At 56.5% G+C, this 19,333-nt stretch overlaps 1 protein-coding gene across 3 annotated transcripts in view; it reads right to left on the reverse strand.

Annotated features, from left to right (window-relative positions):
- CCDC12 (coiled-coil domain containing 12) overlaps window positions 1–19,333 on the reverse strand; it is a 48,488-nt gene that overhangs the window by 7,510 nt on the left and 21,645 nt on the right. For 2 of the 3 annotated variants that reach the window (XM_025884865.2, XM_073901074.1), the window contains exon 2: window positions 9,339–9,406. In XM_025884865.2, coding sequence (XP_025740650.1) covers window positions 9,339–9,406 — 68 coding nt within the window. Of the gene's footprint in view, window positions 1–9,338; window positions 9,407–10,033; window positions 10,139–19,333 lie in introns of those variants that run through there. The other variant, XM_073901075.1, reaches the window with a different exon arrangement.

The following is a 19,333-nucleotide window of genomic DNA, read 5'->3' on the forward strand; positions in this document are numbered from 1 at the left end:
CCACGCACGTGCCCTCTCCGCAGCAGCCCTCACACCCCACGCACGTGGCCCCTTCATGGCTGTCCCACAGACCCTGCCCCACAAGCTCCTAGAGAGAGCCAGCCCCAGCACTCCGCTGCCAACTCACAACCTGTCCCCACTCCACAGAGGAATTCAGGGAGGGTGCGTGGCAGGCGACCTGGGGCTCTCTGGGCCTTTCAGTGCTTGGGAAGACAACCCCGGAAGCAAAGAATTTGTGCCCAGGAGATTCACAAAGGGCAGGAATATGGCCAGGCCAGGCCAGCCAGCTCCTAAGGGCCTTCTGTTGTCTCTGAAGCAAAGCAGCAGAGTGATGCCCACGTTTACATCCTACTGAGTCTCCTTAAACTGCAGAAACGTGTTTTTCCATCTCCTCTCCTCCACTCCCTCCCCGGGTATCTGAGGAGACCGAGCAAGTGCCTGAGCAGGTTTGGTGACCGCTGTGAGGTCTCCCTCAAGGCCAGCTGCGGGGACCCCGGGTATGGGCTGACCAGGGAGATCCCAGTTAATCACCTTCCACACGTGCCCCTCAGGGGAAGGGGGAGGAGAAAGTTGGTATTCTCTGTAAAATATGAAACTTACCCAGGAGTAGAGTTCTAGAATGTCCAAGGGAAAGGAAGTTTCCAGATGATCTGGTCCAACCCCTTCGCTGGCAAACGGGCCTCTGAGAAAGCCTGATGCTCATGGAGGGCTCCTAGCCCTGGCCTACTTCACCCTCATCCGTGCTCCCAGCCTTACCCTCGGGGACATGAGGCCCTCATCTCACCCCTTCGCACTCAGCCCCTGCCCTGGGCCCCTGGAGAGAAGCCAGAACGAGGCAGTCCCACCTGGCCTGTGCCCTAAGAACACGGCCCACCCCACCCAGCTACCTCAGTACCCCCTGCCAACACAGGCTTCTCCAGGACCAGAGAAAGGGGAGTCTTGAAGCTCTCCTCCAAGTAACTGAGCACAGGGCAGGCCAAGCCCAGGATAGGCCTGGGAGGTCCTGGAGGCCAGCCCTGGCTGAAGACAGCAGCTCTGACCACAGACGGCTTTCAGCTTGCACATCCGGGGTACAGAGTCATGGGGCTCTTCCAGGGACACGCACACACCCCCAACAACCTGCTGTACGCTTTGGGCTCTGCACATGCACACTCACCCCCATGTCTCCAATGTTAACAAGGCCTCGTTTGTGGCTGCCAGAGGCCAGACAGGCCCGTGAAAACAAGGCGACAGGCAACTGCCCAAATGGTGCTCACAAATGCTCCCGAGGCTGGTGGTCACCTCCTTCAAGACAGATTAGGGCGCTCAAACCGCATGACCTGATAAGCCTGATCTGAGGAAATTACACCATAGAAATAGTGCCAAAACAGGGTCAAACAGGACCAAATGTTGCACACAAAAATGCTTCTGGTAGCATCATCTGTAACAGCCCCCAGCAGACACTTCTGGGCTCTCTTCTGGCGGAGTCCCCCAGAGGAGGCTGCGAGCACCCCTGCAGAGGATGAGTACCCGTCCAGACAATGACCACGATGGGAGTGAGGAATGGTCCAGCTCAGGACAGTGCCATCAGAACACCTGGAAACTTCACTAGAAGTCGAGTACAAGGTTGGTATGGAACACGGGCACAGGAAACAGATGGGCTATGGCGATGTTTTTGTTTGGTGGTTGCTCAACAGTTTAATTCGGGATACTTGATGGTTGGCTTAATAGCAAATGAAACTTTGGAAGAGCCCAGTGGCTTCCCCACTCATGGGCAGAAGGTACTGTACTCCAGCTGTCCTCCCAAAGGGCCACGCTGGCCACACTATGGGGACAGGTACAGATATAGGGCAATCAAGGCTCCCTCCCCTCCTACCCACCCCAGGTCTCCTGTCCTACAGACAGAGAAAATTCGGCACAAGAACAGACCACGTGCTGGACAGGGCCACATCCCATGGACAAAGCCTCCCGAGCAACCCCTGGCCAACGCCTCCTCCGAGGGCTTCAGGAAAAGGGGTGGGAGCTCCCGCATCCTCTGGACCTTGATGTCCTGCCCCCACCCCAAAGCGCAGGCCGAGATGAATGGGTTAATGCTTCCCTCTCAATAGGAACACGCTCCATATGCTGCCTCTCAGGACTGCCCTCCAATGTAAGGCGGCTACTGACAGTTTCCAGATGTGGAAAATAGTCACAGAGAGACTCATGGATGTGCCCAAGAGCCTCAGAGTTAGGGAAAAGCCAAAGCCTGAATCCCAACCCAGGTCTCTGGCCTTGAGGCGGACCCCAGTCCCCATCACCAAGCTCCTTAGGGACCTGCAGTCATGTCGAAGAGTAAAGGCTATCTGACAGCATGCCCAGGAGTCCTGCCAAGGGCTGCAGGTGCATCAGCCATGCTCTGGGCCCTTGGTGTGCCTTGAGGGAAAAAATCATGCTGGGCATTCCTTCATCCTCCCACTCTAGGAGTCTGGCTTACAGCACCATTCTTGAAACTCCTCCTCCCTCCTCAGATCCCATCCTCCCAGCTCCCCAGCCTCCAGGACCCTCCCTCAGCCCCTGATATCGCAGTGGGTCACAGGCGTTAGATGAAGAAGGGGCTTTAGAAATCTGGAATAGAAAGGCAGTCAGGCCTTGCCTTAAAAACAGGGAGGCCAGAAGCGCCAGAGCTGGCCGGGGGTGAGACCCACATGGAAGCCCCACCCAAGTTCACCCAACTGCGTCAGCCCCAAGGCCCGCCAAGATCACCAGGTGCCCAGCCCCTGATGGTTCAGAACAGCCAGCAGCTGGTCAAGGCCATGCCCAGGGCCAAGCGTGAGTTAAGTCAGACCCCTGCCCAGCCCTAGCTGCCCTCACATCTGGCTCATGTGATCTGTACCCACTGCCACCCTAGACTCTGCAGGGCCCAGCCCACGTTCCCTAGACTTCCAGGCTGGGCTCTGCATCCATCCTACCTGAAAATGCACACCTGACAGGCACGTGGAAGTACTAGCAACAGCTAATGTACCAAAAATCAACGGCTGAAAAAGAAACGACAGATAGTATTCCCAAAGAAATATTAGGCAACCATTGAGAATTTTGCAGAAGTGTTATTTATCAAAAGATAATCAGGACATGGGTGTGAAAAAGGTCATAAACAGCAGGATATGCTCAGACACGTTAGGCTGTATTTTCTAAATTTTCCACAACTGAAAAAAATCTGTAAGTACTTTAACTATCAATTTAAGTTTTAAAAGAGGAGGGGCGCAAAAGTTGGGACAGCTGAGCTGAATCCCAAAGGGCACACAAGATGAGACCTGAACTGGCCACACTGGCCGTCCGGGGCACAGATCGGGGTGCAGAGACAAGGAGCCTGCACAGCCCACTGCCTCCCATCCTCCTGGGCCCCACCTGTCCCACAGGCCACACTGGGGAGGTGGATGGTGTAACCACCAGCCCCCGCTGCAGGCTGCCAGAGAAACCTTCCCTTTTCACCACACAGCTGCCCGGCCTCCCTGATGCCCACCCCACCGGCCCCAGCCAAGAGGGCACACAGCCAAAGGCCCTGGCGCCTCCGCATTTGGGAGCGGCACTAAGGGTGAAGGTGGCAGAAGAGAACCAAGCGGGGCCTGCCTTGGCAGCCTGCAGGCAGAGGGACTGGGGAGGGACTCCCAGGGCTGGTCCCCTTCCTCTCAGTTGGGAAATCGTGGACAAGTTGCTTCACCTGCATGAAGTGCGGTTTCTTCACCTTGTGGTCGGATCACACCTACTCCCAGAACAGGGAAGGGGATTTCATGAGAAGGGCTTTGGAAGCACTGACGATCATGACCTACAAGATCAGGACTTCCTTCCAGGCAGAGAGGACCCAGCCATCCTGCGCGCTTTCCCCTGCACAGAAGGGAAGTGCCTGGCCTGCTTGCATGGTGAACGCTGCCTTCTTAAACCAGTCCTCTCGTCCTCTCCTGATGCGTTCTCACGCGACCCAGGGCCTACCCCTGAGCAGCGGGGTCAGGAGAAACAGGGCAACTGCAGGCCGTCTCAGCACGAGCCATGGAGCCACAGTCCATCCCACTGCCACGGATGGGAGAGCCCCAGGCCCGGAGCGCAGTGAGGTGACTCAGGAGGAGCGGGTGACAGCCGCCCTGTGGTCACCACGACAGTGGGATCAAGCTGACGTCATGGATGTGCAAGCACACGCCGGACACAGACACCGTCCCAGGGACCCAAGTCGAAGACGAGAGAAGGCCTAGCATTTGCCAACCTCTGGGGTTTGGGCACTGGGCCAGGCCTAGGCAGGGCCTCAGCTGGGCTGGGACCTCTCTCCACACGGAGTTGGAGAACTGGTTTTTCATCCTGAAGGATGAGGGCTAGTGGCCCAGTTTCTGTGGCAGCAGTCTGTGACACCCACTCCAGAGTGAGCCGCTGTCCCTGTGTGGTGACTGCCCCAGCTGGGTGCACACCTTGATCCAGAGCAGGAGGGAGGTGGTGGTTGTGGGGGCTGAGGGTTTGAGGCTTGCTTGTTCAAGCACTTAACAAGACACGCTCCCCTGCCCCCTGCCCGCTAGGGTGTGCAGCATCTCCCCTCTCCTCCTCTCTGCGAGGGTGGCCGTGGCTGTCAGCCGCAAACCCACCCCCAGACACCCCTCTGTGGCGCATGTATCAGCTGACCTGCCATCAGGAGGAAGTGACTGAGGCCTTAAAAAAACACAAAAGCAGCTGACAGAAATGCCCCTCTCTGTGAGCCAGCTTTCCATGGCTGCCGGGCTGCATCTTACCAAGGCCATAAGCAGGGGCTGTGTTAGAGAAAAGTCTCCGACGCCCCTCAAAGTTAGCTGTAGGGAGGGGTGGCTGGAAGAGGGCAGATCCAGCCCAGATGACAAGCAGGGCCCCTCTGGGAAGGCAAACATGTCTTTCCTTCCCACAGGGTCTGGCTTGGGCTGGTCCACCTTCAAGGGACACTGACTCCCCACCCCAGTGGGGATGTGGCTGTATGGGGGGGGACAGGGCAGGATCTATCCTCGAGAGAGTCATACAAATTTTAAGAAGGAATTTGGATCTACAGATTCCATGCAATTCCAATCAAAATCCTAACAAGCTTTTTTATAGATATTAACAAGCCAATTCTAAAGTTTATAAGGAAAGGCAAGGAACAGGCTAAGATTCTGAGAAGTGTCCTTAAGGCAAATGAGCAGGAGCACGGGCAGAGAGGAAGATGGGTGATTCTCCAGCATGGCTGGTGAGGTCCCAGGGTGCCTGCCTCCGATCCTGCTGGGTTTTCCCATTTCCTCAGCCACCTGCCCTGGCCCCACACTGCATCTGCAAAACCACGTTCCTCAATGACTTTGCTGAGGATGAACTCTATCAAGGAGGGGAGGTCCCACAAAGGATCCTAACGATTCATTTTTTTGGCCACAGGTACTTACTTCTTCTCTCATCCACTGACCTTGCTGTTTCCCCAATGTGCAAAGTGAGCACAGCCTGTGTGAGAGTTCTGCCTTCTCCACGTGTGTCTGGAGTCCTTCAGCTCTCTCAGGAGGGCCTAGAAGTGTCTTCTTTCTGCCCAGAGCCCAGCATTCGCCAGATAAAAAGTGATGGTATTTGCTGTGCTCATCAGGGAAGCAAGCTGCTCTTTCTTCCCCTCTTTAGTCGAAGATACTCGGGTGAGGCCCACTGAGGCAATGTGACTTGTCAGGGCCAGAAGGCTAATAACAGGCAGGCCTGGCCTCACACCCGGAGCTGCTTCCAAGTCCCGAGCTTTCTCCATCTGCCTGGTTTCTACAATTTTGGGGCCCGCTGTTGCACAAAGAACTGTCTCAACTTTTATTTTGCTCAGTCCTGTCCGTGTTAACAAAAGTGCATGATGAACTTCTGGGAAGTTCATCACCAACCGAAGACACAGCCCACAGGCTGGGCCGCCCCACAAGCTTGTGCAGCACCGACGGGGCCACCACATTAAATCTCCCTCCCTGCTCCAGTGACCCGTACAAAGCCCGGGCTGGGCTTTCCAAGCTGTGAGTCAGAGGGTGTCTGTCCATGCCTCCCCAACAAGAGGTTACCCCAATCTCCCTTTCATCCTGCTGGTTCACACCTCTGGGCCTTCTCTGCCCAAATCCTACCCACTAAGATTCCAGATCCAGCTCAAGAGGAATGTTCTCCACGAGGCCTTGTCCTGCTGCCCCTGGCTGAAGGCAGCCTGGAGTGGGCCCTGCATTCCTCTCAGGACACTTCAGAAGGGCTGGTGCCCACAGGGGTGCCCACCTGGCACCTGGGCTCAGTGTGGGCTGACCTGGACCAAAGCAGACTGTTCTTACCTCCCGGGAGCCAAGGAAGCGAAGATGCTCAGTGGTAACTGGCCTCAGAGGTCATCCCTGCCCGCCCCCCACCTCAATGGAGCTGGAAGGTTTCCCCTTTTCCCCCATGGCAAAGGGGGCCATGGCAGGGGCTGTGGCCTAGGGGCTCCACAGAGCCTGCTCCCAAGCCATAAACATCCTGCTGGGAGCTCCCTTCCAGACCCGGGGTATCGATGAGGAGAAAGGTCCCCTCTCTGCTATGACAGACACAGAGTCTGCTGCCTCAGGCTCTTCCTGGAAAGCCCACACCCAAGGCCTAGACCCTGCAGTCTGGGGTTAAACCCACAAGGGTCTGGTCACTTGGTACAGGGACTGAGGCTCTGCCCTGCCTTCCCGAATAATCCAGGCAGCACCTTCGCTCTAAGCCTGTTCAAGGTAAGAGAGTCCCCTTTTCCTGGGGGGGGGCTACAAATTCCTGCACAACTCCATGCCCAGTGAAGGCGGGGTTTCCTGACAACCAAGGTGGTGACTGAGCACCACAGGGACCACCACAAAAGCAAAGCTCTTGATTCCCAGGCCAGACCGGCCCCCACACACCCGGCCTTAACGGAGCCGGGGTCAGAAGAGTGGAAGAACAGGGTGAGCTGAAGCAGAACTCAATTCAGTGTCCCACGTGTTTGGTCCCTGGGCTGCTGTGAGCAGGCCCTCCGACCTCCCCCACCGCCCCCCACGGGTCCAGCCAGGCGGGCTCAGCAGGGGATTTCAGAGGGGGTCTCGGGCTTCGCCACAAATGACTCATTAAGGCCTAGAAGGTGAATGGGGGCTTTTTTACCCAGAGCTCCGGCGTAGGAACCTGGGGCCCTGCACCCCTTTCTTTTTCACACAGTTTTTGTGATGAAATCTCTCAGGCACACAAACATTCAGAGAATAACAGACACTTGTGCTCACTTCCTCCAGAGTCAACAAAAGCAACACTCTGCCGTTTTTGAGACAGGTTTGCTCCTCCCCACTCCCCCGTTTTTGTTATAGAAATCCTATATTGTGGCCGGTGACAGCCTTTCCCTAATCCTGTTTCCTCCCAGCTTCCCAGCAGCTAATCTGAGGGCGGGAGTGGGTGCATGGCGGAGAGCGTGGTCCCATGTCTGTAGCTTCCACTTCAATGCCCTCTTCCCACACACCTGCTTTTCTGTCCAGTCTGCCTGCCTCCAGAGAGCGTCCGCCCCGTGAGGGCAGGGACTGTGTTTTGTCCTCTGCCGCCTCCCAGGCCAAATCAGACAACCAACTGAGCCGGGGCTTGGGAAGCGAGTAACACCTCTGTCATCGTGTGGGTTTCCGAAATATATATATAAATGATCCTGCCCTGTTCTCACTTCTGTAGCCTGCTCTTTCCTCCACTGACACCATGTTTGAGATTCAATCCCACGGCTCAACAATCAAGTGTTCTAGCGTATGACCCACCCATCTGCTCACCAACATCCCTTCTCTTTCTCATCGAGGAGGAGGGGGATGAGAGCAGGGACCTCCCAGCAAAGCGAAGACAGCCCAGAAACCTGGACTCAAGGCTCTAGCCAGTGATCAACCGAGAACCTAAGTAAGAACAAGCCAAAAGAAAACTGAAAGTCCCCCCAGCAGGTCCCACAGAACAGGGGAAACTGTGCAGGCATGCACCCCCAAACCACACAAGTGGGGTCGCTTGGCAAAAGAGCAAGGACCTGGCCTTCATCTCTGTCACCGGTGAGGGCCCCCTGACGGGCTGGTGGAGGGGGCCAGACCCAACAAGAAAGCAGAGAGCCCAGCACTAGGGTGGCGGGGGTCCCAGCACCACCACTGCGCACAGAGCCGTTCCCATTTCTGGTAATAGGTGAGGTGGCAAGGACCCTACAGGGCTGCCTGTGGGGACGGTGTGAACCCACTCTGTAAACTGTCATGCAGGTGCACACACACACATACCCTGTGGACTTGAAAAAGCCCCACCTCCTGTGAGATCAGCTGCCGATGAGGGGCCCGCACCCGGGGAGGTTCCACGCACACTGGTGAAGTTAAGTGGCATCAGGAAGTCCTGCTTCCTTCTCCAGGGAGGGTCCTCCACCTTCTGCTGACCCCCTCAAAGCACAGCCCGCCCAGGGAAGTCTACTTCAGACATCAAGATCCACTACCCCATGTGAGCAGACGCCTTCAAGCCCTGGGCCTGAAGGAAACTGCTCAGGACGGAGGACATCAAGGTGATCTGTCCATTCAGAAACCAAGTCTGATCCCAAGCACAGTTGCCCCGCGGCCCTTGTGGCCTGAGTTCAAGGCTGGGCGTGGGAGGGAGGGCACGAGACTCCGGAACACTGGTGTGGAAGTGCTGGGCGGACAGGAAGGTTCTCCCCAGCTCACGAAGATCATCCACACAGTGCCTGCCCACCCCACACTTTGGATTTGCAAACGTTTCCCAGGTATTTTTGATGCAAGGCAGCACCCACGCTGTGTGGAGGTGCCAGCCCTCGAGAAGGGGCGAGGGGAGACTGTGTGCCCGCAGTCACAGGGAAGAGCACCGTGTTCGGACAACTGAAGTGGACTCAACCAGACGACAGGATCTGGCAAAGAGAAACACTCTTCACAGCCTCCTGAGAGAGGCCGGGGAGCACAGACAGGCAGGCAGCAGCGGAGGCTCCGAGCTGAGCTCCCCGTGAGGACCGAGCTGTGAAAGGTGGAGAGGAGAAGACAAGGAATCCAGGCCGAGGGAGCAGCACACACAGAAGACGCCATCAGGAGACTCCGAAGGGCCACGGGGCTTACGGGGAACCGGAAGGGGCTGGACGAGGCCAGATGGCCCAGACAGAGTGAACATGCCAGGCACGGTTTGGACCTGATTTTGCAGGTGCTGTGGACCCACGCCACGCAAGTGGTTTGGAGAAGAGGGATAAGCCTTCATGAGGGTCGGGAAGAAACTGCGGGTGGCTGAGTAAAAGGTGGCTGGCCAGTGGGGGAAAGGGAGCAAAGAAAGCCCCGGCTGGGGAGAGGGGTGAGCTTCTCAGGCCCGCACACGGCAGCCACGGGGTAGAGACTGTCAACACCAAGGCGGGGTGGCACGGAGCCGCACACGGGCCTCACCTGTGCTTCTCGCCTTCCTCCTCCCCTTCTCTGAGCTGCTTGGTCTTGGGCTCCCCGTCTTCCTTGTCCTGCAGAGGAAGGGAGAAAACCACTTGCTCAGATGGATGCTCCTACTTCCCGTCCTTGATGCCCAGGGAGCCGGGGAAGAATGGGGCACCTCAGGAGCCTCTCACCCCGGCAAGGCGCAGCTGGGTGCCGCGGCCTCCAAGGGGCGCACGACACCGGAGCCTCACTGCCCAGCCTTCGACTCCCCCGCCACGATGCCCACAAAACCTAACAGCCGGTGAGCCCAGCCCGGGCCAGGCTCATGGTGACCCCCAGAGAACACCAGCAGGAGGAGCTAGAAGGTCTGAGTGGTGAGAAATGCAGGTGGTCGGTGACCCCTCAACGGGTCTGGATGGAGCCAGCCACCCAGCTGGGAAGGGCAGTCACCAGCGACCAGGGTGGCGCAAAAGCTCGGGCCTCCGGACCCCCCCTTCCAGGCCAGGGGCCTCTCTAGGAACACCTACTTCCTTACCTTAAGGAGTAGCATAACTCAAACTAGAACCAGGCTGAGAATAAGACTCCTGCCATATACTCAGGGGACGGAGAGAAGGCGAACTAGTTTGAAGTTTCTATGGGAAAAACTTCTAAATCTGCTTTGTCTTCCTCCTGCCCCCCATCTCTTTGTAAGTCTCAAACCTGACACAACATACTCGCTCTCCAGGGACACCAGGGGCCGCAACAGAGGATACCACCATGCTGCTTCCAGCGGCAGAAGCAAGTGTCTTCCTGGGCTCTCTCCCTGACTCTGTAAGATCCGACTGGCCCGGGGGACAGACAGACATGCAGGGTGTGTGCCCATGTATGTGCTCACATGCAGGACCATGTTCTCGATGCACATGCTGAGGCACTCCAGGGTCTCTGTACCTGCCAGGACCGGCCCTCTGAGGGTGTCACTGTGCACTCTGTGACTGGCAGCAACGTGCCTTTGACCATCGGGCTGGGGCAGCATTCTGAGACATCAGTAAGGCGCTGCCACAGGGAGGCCACTACGACGTAAGAAAGAGCTACAGGGGTGCCTGGCGGGCTCGGTTGGAGGAGCATACGACTCTTGATCTCAGGGTGGTGAGTTCGAGCCCCATGTTGGGGGTAGAGATTACAAAAAAAAAAAAAAAGAAGAAACTAAAAAAAAAAAATCTTGCCATTTGCAACGACATGGATGGAACTAGGGTATTATGCTAAGAGAAATAAGTCAGAGAAAGACAAATACCATATGATTTCATTCCTATGGGCAATTTAAGAAACAAAACAGATGAATGTAGGGGAAGGGAAAGAAGAAATAAAATAAGATGAAATCAGAGAGAGAGACAAACCGTAAGAGACTCTTAACTCTAGAAAACAAACTGACGGTTGCTGGAGGGGAGGGGGATGGAGGGATGGGGTCATCGGGTGACAGGCATGAAGGAGGGCACGTGATGAAATGAGCACCGGGGATTATGTGCAACTGATGAACCACTAAATTCTACCCCTGCTACTAATAACACAGTATATGTTACCTAAAATGAATTTAAATAAAAAGTTTACAAAAGGAAAAAGCTAGAGCTGACATATAAATTTTAAGTAAGACAGTTCCATGCGCTAACTCTCCTCCAAGTTTGTTTATACCACTGACAGCTGCCTCCGGAGAGTGGCGTTTGCTTTATGAATCCCTTCCTAACAGTGATCATCATGGACACCTGAGAACAACCAGACCCCACCATTCCTTGGCCTCATACTTACAGGGAAGGAGACCCCCCCCGCCCAAACCAGCCTAGAGGCGTCTGGTGCAGCAAAATGCTTTTATGATGTGAGCGGATCAAGGTAAGCCCTTGCTCTTTCAGCCCAGAGCAGCCTAGTCCCAGGGACGAAGCAGCAGGAACGAGTGACGGCAGCCACGTGAGAGAGGTCAACATGGTTCTATGGGGTGAGGAGGGATGGAGAGAATGTGGGGGTTACAGGAGTAGGAAAGGCCTTCCCGGAGGGGGGCGCAGTTTGAGCAAAGGTGGGTGTGGTCTGCAGAACACCCAGGTGGTTGGAGTAGCAGGCCTGGTGAAGGTGAATGCTGGTCAAGTTGTCAAGGCAGGTGGGGCCGGTCTCAGAGGGCTCTGACCAAGGTCCTAAGTAAGGCACGAGGAGCCAGAGGAAAGCCTGGGGGACCTGTTGGCAGAAGGACCTTTCCTAAGGGCCTGGCCACCTCGCTGGACAAGCAAGCCCTGGGGCAGAGAGGCTTTCGCCTGGTGATGTCCAAAGACAGAAGGGAGGACAGAGTACAAACTCTGAAATGAGAAACAAGCTAGGGTTCTTGGTATGGCCTCCAGAGCTGCAGGAGCCTGGGTAGGACCTTCCACAGAGGCCCAACGGAAACACGCTCCCCTTTCCCTGACGAAATGCCAGTGGATTAAGCAAGCCATGAGCCTGAACAGTCAAAAAAAAAAAAAGCTCCTTCCCAACTGCCCGTCAGCAGGCTCCCAGATGGCCTGCCGCCCCTTGGTAAGTAAGGACAGAGGTGGAAGGGCAGAGAAAGGCTCAGCTCTCCCCAACGTGGGCTGGTGGGCAAACCCCCCAGGAAGGCATCTTTCCACGGGGCTCTGTTAACCTGGACCTGCTGGCAGAGGAGGGTGGGGAAGGACCGGCCTCTGGGAACCAATCCTTTGCAAACACCGAGCCCCTTCTCGGCAGCCACCGCCACCACTGCCATCCTGGAGTCCCAGAGACACTCGAGTGCCTTGGCACAGGCTGGTTATTCATTAATAAATGAGAAAACACGCAACTATCTCTGTGACACCATTAACTCTGCCCACAGCGTGAGGTTAAGGATGATCCCGGCCTGGGCTGCTGTGTGAAGAGCAGGTGCTCAGGAACAATGAAGAGATGCGTGTGGGGCAGGAGCAAGGTAACACATACACAGGCCACAGAAATACAAGGACGAGATGCGCTCCAGTCTTCACGCTCAACAGCAACTCCCAGGACAGTGAGCACTCCTGAGCAGGGAAACAGCTTCTGGGTGATCCTGGCCTCGGTCCCAAGGCAGGATACTCATTACCCGGGCTGGCGGCAGGAGGTGGAGACCACCCTCATGGCCCACCCCAGCCTAAGGGCCTCAAAGGGCCCCCAGAATGGAAGGTCCTCAGTCCAACCCACAGGGAGCCTGGAAACCGCCATCAGGGAAAGGGACAAGATTTGCCCAAGGCCACAGAGCCGGTCCATGGTGACTGCAGATGTGGATCAAAGTCTTTCTGACCCCTGCCCTGTGTTCTCACCGAGGAGAGAGATAAGAGATAGTGTATGAAGAGTGGCACTCAGTTTCTAAAAACAGTTCTGACCCCAGCCACCTCTCCCCGGCTCTCCCAACGTTCAGCCCGAGTCCAGGTCCAGGCCCTGGTGCACACCCTTGGAGGGCAGACAGGGCCCGAGGGGCACAGCATCCCTGGCAACCTGGAGACACCCCACCCACCCTGAGACAGTTAAATCCGACTCACTGCTTAACCCCTCCCCACACACACACCCTTCCCCAAATTTCCCACCTTTCTCCCTCCTTCCCAGTCCCTGTTCTCTGGTCCTTGCCCTCTCCCTTGCCACCTCCACCGGTGCCCACCACAACCCAGCCCACAGCTGTGCCCCCGCCTTGCCGTGCTTGCCTGCCAGCCTGCCAGTTGGCTGCCCCTCTGCCCCAGAGAACACAGCTTCCTGCTGCACTTGCTTCCTTTTCCTCTTCTCCCTCCACTTTACCATCCGCATCCCAGGTGCTGGTCATATCACACCGCGCCTCTGCTCAAAGCTCTCGCTGGCTCCCCAGAGGCCTGGGACAACAGCCATTCTCCTGAAGCGGCAGCCTCATGAGGCCCCAACACCCGCCCTACAGCCCATTCACACTCGCCCCTGTCCAGAATACCTTGACACCACAGCCTCTCCCTCTCAAATCCTGATATGCCCATTCTCACAACCCTGAAGAAAACCCACTCTCTGGCCAATTCTGGAGGTCGGCTCAAAGGCCACCTCCTCCAGGCAGCCTTCTGAGGTTCCCAGACAATAGGCAGATCACTCCTCTGGCCCAGGCATATGGTCATTCCTGTTCATATCCAGGCCTCCCTCAAGTCCTTCATGTCTTCCTCAAGTGTGGGGCATCTCCTGGAGCCCCTCCTGGCCTGGACTAGACAAACTTCACCAACTGTTTGCCAATTTAACTACTCTCTCCACCAACTCCAGAAGAGCCAAACTCCTGGAAACAGTGGTGGCGGAGGGCAGAGGAAAGCCACATCCTGGACGAGGGTCCTCTTGCCTCTTCCTGGAAATGCCTCCCACAGCCTACACAGGGGGAAAGGGTCTTGATGCAAGACTTAAGGGGCCTCAGAACAGCCCTGCCCAAAACAGAGACCAACCGAGCTGTTTCATACTGTTTGAAATCCTTTTGCCAGAAACCAAATTTTTGCAAATAAAGTAAGGGTTGTGCAAGATTGGTATTACTTCTTCCTTAAATCTATGATAAGACTTCAGCGAAGCCATCTCGGCCCAAAGTTTTCTTTGTGAGATTTTAGGTATGGGGCTCTACAGGTTTTCTATTTCGTCCTCAGTCTCATTAATTCGTATCTTTCAAGGAGTATCCATTTCACCTAAGTTCCTGAATGTATTGGCATAAAACCGCTTCTAACATTCTCTTATTATCCCTTTAACGTCTGTAGGATCTGTAATGATATCCATTGACACTGACAACCTCTGTCTTTTCTCTTCCTCTCTTAGACCAGCTGGAGGGGCACCTGACTGGCTCAGTCAGCAGAGCATGCAACTCTTAATCTCGGGGTCATGAGTTCAAGCCCCACGTTGGGCACAGAGCTTACTTAAAAAAAATAATAAAATATTACACCAGCCGGAGGTTCATCAATTCTGGGACATTCCAGACTTGGTGTCTTAAACAATGTGTTTGCTCCTCAGTCCCTTTCCAGAAGAAGCGCTCATTAGCTGAGTACCCCTGCAGGGAATGGGGGGAGCACATCAATCCATATTTGCTGCCTGAGCCCCATGAGAAACTCAGTCAACCATCAGAAATGCAGAAGGTGGGGGGAGAAGGGAAGTTACTGCCTCTCCTCCTGCTCCCCTCCCCATCCAGGCAGACTGGGTCCCTCATCCCTCGTGTAACTCCGCTCCCCTTTGTGCGCTGGGTCCGCCCTGGGCACAAAGATAAAGGAAACAAGAACATTACCCTCAAGGATCTCAAATCTACTTAAAGGAACAGATTCAGAAAATATAACTGTGCCATGTGTGGTTAGGAAGACTTTGTTCCATGTTTTGTACACCTGGGGAATTGGCAAGGGACAGGTGTTGTCAGAGAAGGAGGTAACCCTTAAACTCAGCTCTGAATGTCCAACACGAGGTTACCAAACAGCTAAAGAATGGTAATTGCCTGATACAAAGCCATGAGAGCAAAGTAAGGGCACTGTCCAGACCTGCGGGGCCATCCCACAAGGCTGGCTCAGCCAGGACTGGGGGAGGTCAAGGTTGGAGGGGGCTGACAAGGCCTTCCTCCAGGGCTGTGGGCGGGCTTAGCCGAGCCAAGGCCGACACTCTCAAAGGGCATTGTGGCAGCCTGGAAGGGGAGTCGTGGGAGATGGGGAGACGGGAAGCCAGGTGCGACGGTCCACTCCCAGCATAGACCTGTCCCAGCCCGCTGCTGGTTAAGAGTAAATGAGGGTCGGGAAGTGCCATCGGGGACACAGCAGTGCCGAAGGAGGAGCTCCTGAGCTGAGGGGACAAGGAACAAGCCCCTCCCTCATCCCAAGAGGAGCTGCTGCCTAGGGTTCTTCCTTCCAGAAGAGAAAGAAGGAAGCAGGAAAGGGTTCACAGAGAGACACTCCAATCTCTGATCTAGGTTCCCCCTACCATTAGCCCATAACTGAAGCAGCTGGAGACCCGACAGAAACTCACAGGTACAAAAACCCTTTCCAATGCCCAGGCAAACATGCCTCATTAGCTCTGGGGATGCCCGGTGAGCTGTTCATGGAAATGGCCCTTCTGGTCAACAATCAAGAAAGAATAAGGCCCCAAACCTAGTCCCCTGAGAAGAGGAGAAGCTGGCCCCAGCTTGAGCCTTTCCGGTTGCTGTGGGCCCAGGGTGGGGAAAAGTCAAGGCGAGACAGGCACAGGAAGGGGGTGAGGCGGGACGGGAAGGGACTGATGCTGCCAAGGACAAACCTGGCAGGTTTCACAATCTCACCCTGTTGCCCATCCTCAGAACCAGAGCAGCCCCCCCATCGGGGGCAGGGACTTCCTGTCGGGTGCGGCTAGGACAGGCGCTGTGCTCTGAGGGCACTTAGGGGGCAGGGCAGGCACCCAGCGTCTGACTCACCCTGAAGATGCAGTGGTAAGCCCGGGGCTTAATGCCACCACACCTGGGCACACACACTGCAGTCCTCCAGTGCCCAGGGTGAGGGGAAAGGGTGGGAGGGAGGTTCTGAGTCTCCCAGGCAATGATCCTGGCAGGGCCCCCAACTCGGGGGTCCCCAGCACTCAGTTTGCTGTGGGGACTACCTGGCCTATATGTCCACTCTGCTCAGCAGGTGGGGAGTCCCTCGAGGGCAGGTACCTGCCTTACTCGTCTGTACCCACGAGACTGACCCCACCTACAGCTGGTACACTGGTGGAGCTCACAGGCTCTGGGCCGGACCCTGCCTGGCAAAGCCCAGCTCCATTTCAGCCTGCTGTGTGACCTTGGGCAAGTTACTTGACCTGTCTGGCCTCAGTTTCCTCTTCTATGAAAACAGACACTGTCACCTATATCACGGCACTGCTACAAGAGCAGAATGGCCAGGGAGGAAGGAGAAGAGCCTGCAGCCCGGGTGGACAAGGCCGCAGCCCCTGAAGGGCAGGGAGAATGGGGCCAGGGCAGGAAGGGCAGGGCTGCGGAGAAACCACAGGGCTGCAGGCCCAGACTGCCTGCATCTGACAGGTCATGATAAGCTTTCATTTTCATCAATCCTGAGAGCAGACAAGCAGTGCCACAAAGTCTGCTTCATGGAGACATCAGAAGATGTGTCTGACCATCTGTGCAGGGGGACTGAACTTCTGATTCCACATTCAGCGCGGCACCGAGAATTGAACTTGGAGCATCGATCAGGGAGGGTGGGGACCAACATCCAAGGGCTGAGAGTCACTGCTCTCCTGCCGGGACAGGCGTTCCCAAAGGCTTGTGAGCGGAGAGGACAAAGTGCCGGGGAACAGTACGGAAGCTGGAGATAAGGGCCTGGAACTCGGCCATTGGCGCTGCAACAGAACAAGGGGTGCCTGAAGGCTCTGAGGGACAGGGAGGAGTCAGATGGCCGACTCCAGGTTCTGACCAGGACTCAGGGAGAAGAAGGCACTGGGAGCCACAAAGGTGGCAGTGCTCAGGGGACTGGAAGCAAGGGCCCAGCAGCTCTCAGGTGGACCGGGCTCAGGAGGAGGCCTGGAGTCTGACGGAGGCCGGTGCAGGCACAGGCCAGGGGTCCAGTGAGGTGTCCCCGGCAGCAGAGAAGAGGGCCGGCTCCTCTGCAGAGGCAGGGCCAGCCCCATCACCTGGCCTGGCCCCAGGATGGAGGCTGACGCCCTGCATGGGGCAGAGGAGGGGGGTGGGGGTGCCCAAGCCAAGCCTGCTGCTGGTCCTGCCACAAGCACAGCTGGGGCCCAGGCTGTGTTCAAAGGAGGCGGCAGATAACCCCTCCAGCAGATTATTGGTTCACAAATATTGACTGGCTCCCTGTGCTAGGGACGCCACAGTAGGTCCTGAGGAGGAAAAAGAACAGAACGGAGGGCACCTAGTGTTCACAGACCCGGGGTGGGGGGCAATTTTAGCCTGAGTCCATGGACGGAATCCCAGAGGTCAAGCGTCAGACACACACAACAGGCCAGGTGTGAAAAGGCTCATTTCTCTGGACTAAGAATCCACAGCTCTTCAGATTCTCAAGGGGGTAATGCCCCGGAGGAGGAAAGGGAAGGTGTCAACAACATGGCAGGGGTGTGGGGGTGGGGTGGGGGGAGTTCTTTAGGCAGCACGCGGGGGTGGTGGGTATCTGGGGAGGCTCTCCAAAGGAAGTGCCACCTGTCCTGCACCTCAAGGAGTTGGGGGGAAGTGAAGAGGCTCGGCAGGGCCCCCGTGGTCCCTCACCATCCACAGCAGGAAAGAAGTCCCTGAAAGGTCATGCTGAGGGGAGGGCAAAGACCAGTGCCCCCCCCTTTCCCTCACACACAGCCGGCCTGGACCGGTTCCTCTGGGCTGCCAGCAAGGCTCCAAGCTCCCACAGGGCCCTCCCTGTAGGGGACACTGTGGGCCGAAAACAGCCAGGAGCAGGCCTGGCCTGGCACAGACCACACCCGTCCAGCTTACCAGAGCTGGCGCCCAGGCCAAACCACAGGACCTCTCTGATCCCTCCCCTGTGGAGCGGGGCCGGCACTACTTCAGCGGGGACACTGAAGGTAGGGAACCTGGGTCCACCTTTGGGTGCAGGGTAGACACCCTGCTGACACCGACACCCATGGTGGGCGAGAACCTGCTGGCACCCTGGGGTCCTGCTGTCCGACGGCAACGGGCCTGACCTGAACCCCGCCTCTCGCCGCACAACGCTGGGGAACCAGCTGGTCCCTCTGTTTTCACCCCCCACCCCTTGCTCCGCCTGCTCCCCACAAACAAACAAACAAGAAAGTGGAGAGCCAGCTGAGTTCTAGGAACCAAAACAGACCTAAGAGGGGCCCAGGACCCAGGGCCCAGGACCCGGGCCAGGAAGCCAAGGATAGGTTAGGGCCGGTGCGATCCGCAGAGAAACTGCTCCCCCACAACACGGTAAAAGGTAGTGGCCTGGAAGGCGTCCTCCTTTTCTCACAGTGCTTCTTTATTTTTTGCCAAGTTTCTGTAGATGACAAACATGCAATTTTTAGAAACTGAAACTCAAATTAAGAATGACCTGTCCGATTCCCCGGGGGATGAGGGACAAGGAAGCACGGGCACCGAGGGCGCAAGGCTTCCCCACAGAAGCCTTCGTTCCGCACACGCCACCACAAGGCATGGAGACGGACAGATGGCGGGTGAGCTTCAGCCCCTTCGCGGCCCTGTGGCCTGGAGGTTACACCCACGTTCAGCCGAAGCGCTTTCTTCCCGGGCAGGCCCTCCATTGGGAACTGTCCCAGACGTTCGATTTTACCTGGACGTGATTTTGTTTGTCATCTGTCTTCCCTCCTTGACTGGAGGCTCTGAGGGGCCTGTCCGTCGCTGTCCCCTAGCACCTGGCACCCGCAAAGGAGAGAAGGAGCAACCCAGGGGAAGCAGGACACACGTGCTACTTCTTCCCCTTACAGACAAGGCTCTCCTCCCTACAACTGCATACATCAGGCGTCACTAGGCCTCCTGGACGTGAGGACTGAGGCTCAGTGGCACCTGACTCAGGCCTGTGCATGTCAGAGCCCTTAGCCTGCCCCCTGGTTTGGGAACCCAGCCAACAGAAGCCCACCCAGTTCCCTGCTGCCACACACGCAGTCCTTTCTACCATCTCCATCTGCGTGCTCACCACTGAGTTGTCTGTTCTGTCCCCCGCCCCCCGCCAAGCACCTGCACCCCTGCTTCTTTCCTGTAGACCGAGGGCAAAAATCTCAACCGCGTCCACTTCTTAGGGGCGTGGTAAGGATCAAATCTAACTAGACCCATCAAATCAGAAGACTTCCCAACAGAAGGGGAGCTCTGAGGAGGGCTGGCCCCCACTGTTATTCATCCCTGCTCTGCTGTATTTCCTATAATAATAGTGCTCATAACAGTATGCCAGGCAATTAATTATCCAATTAATTGAAGTAATCATTACTTAACTAATCATCATAAAAATCTAGGGGCGCCTGCGTGGCTCAGTAGATCAAGCGTCTGCCTTCGGCTCAGGTCACGATCCCAGGGTCCTGGGATCGAGCCCCGCATCGGGCTCCCTGCTCAGCGGGAAGCCTGCTTCTCCCTCTCCCTCTGCCCCCCC

This window comes from Callorhinus ursinus, unplaced genomic scaffold (assembly GCF_003265705.2).
Source record: "Callorhinus ursinus isolate GAN/ISIS: 27379988/994484 unplaced genomic scaffold, GSC_fseal_2.0 scaffold15, whole genome shotgun sequence".
Classification (NCBI taxonomy): Eukaryota; Metazoa; Chordata; class Mammalia; order Carnivora; family Otariidae; genus Callorhinus; species Callorhinus ursinus.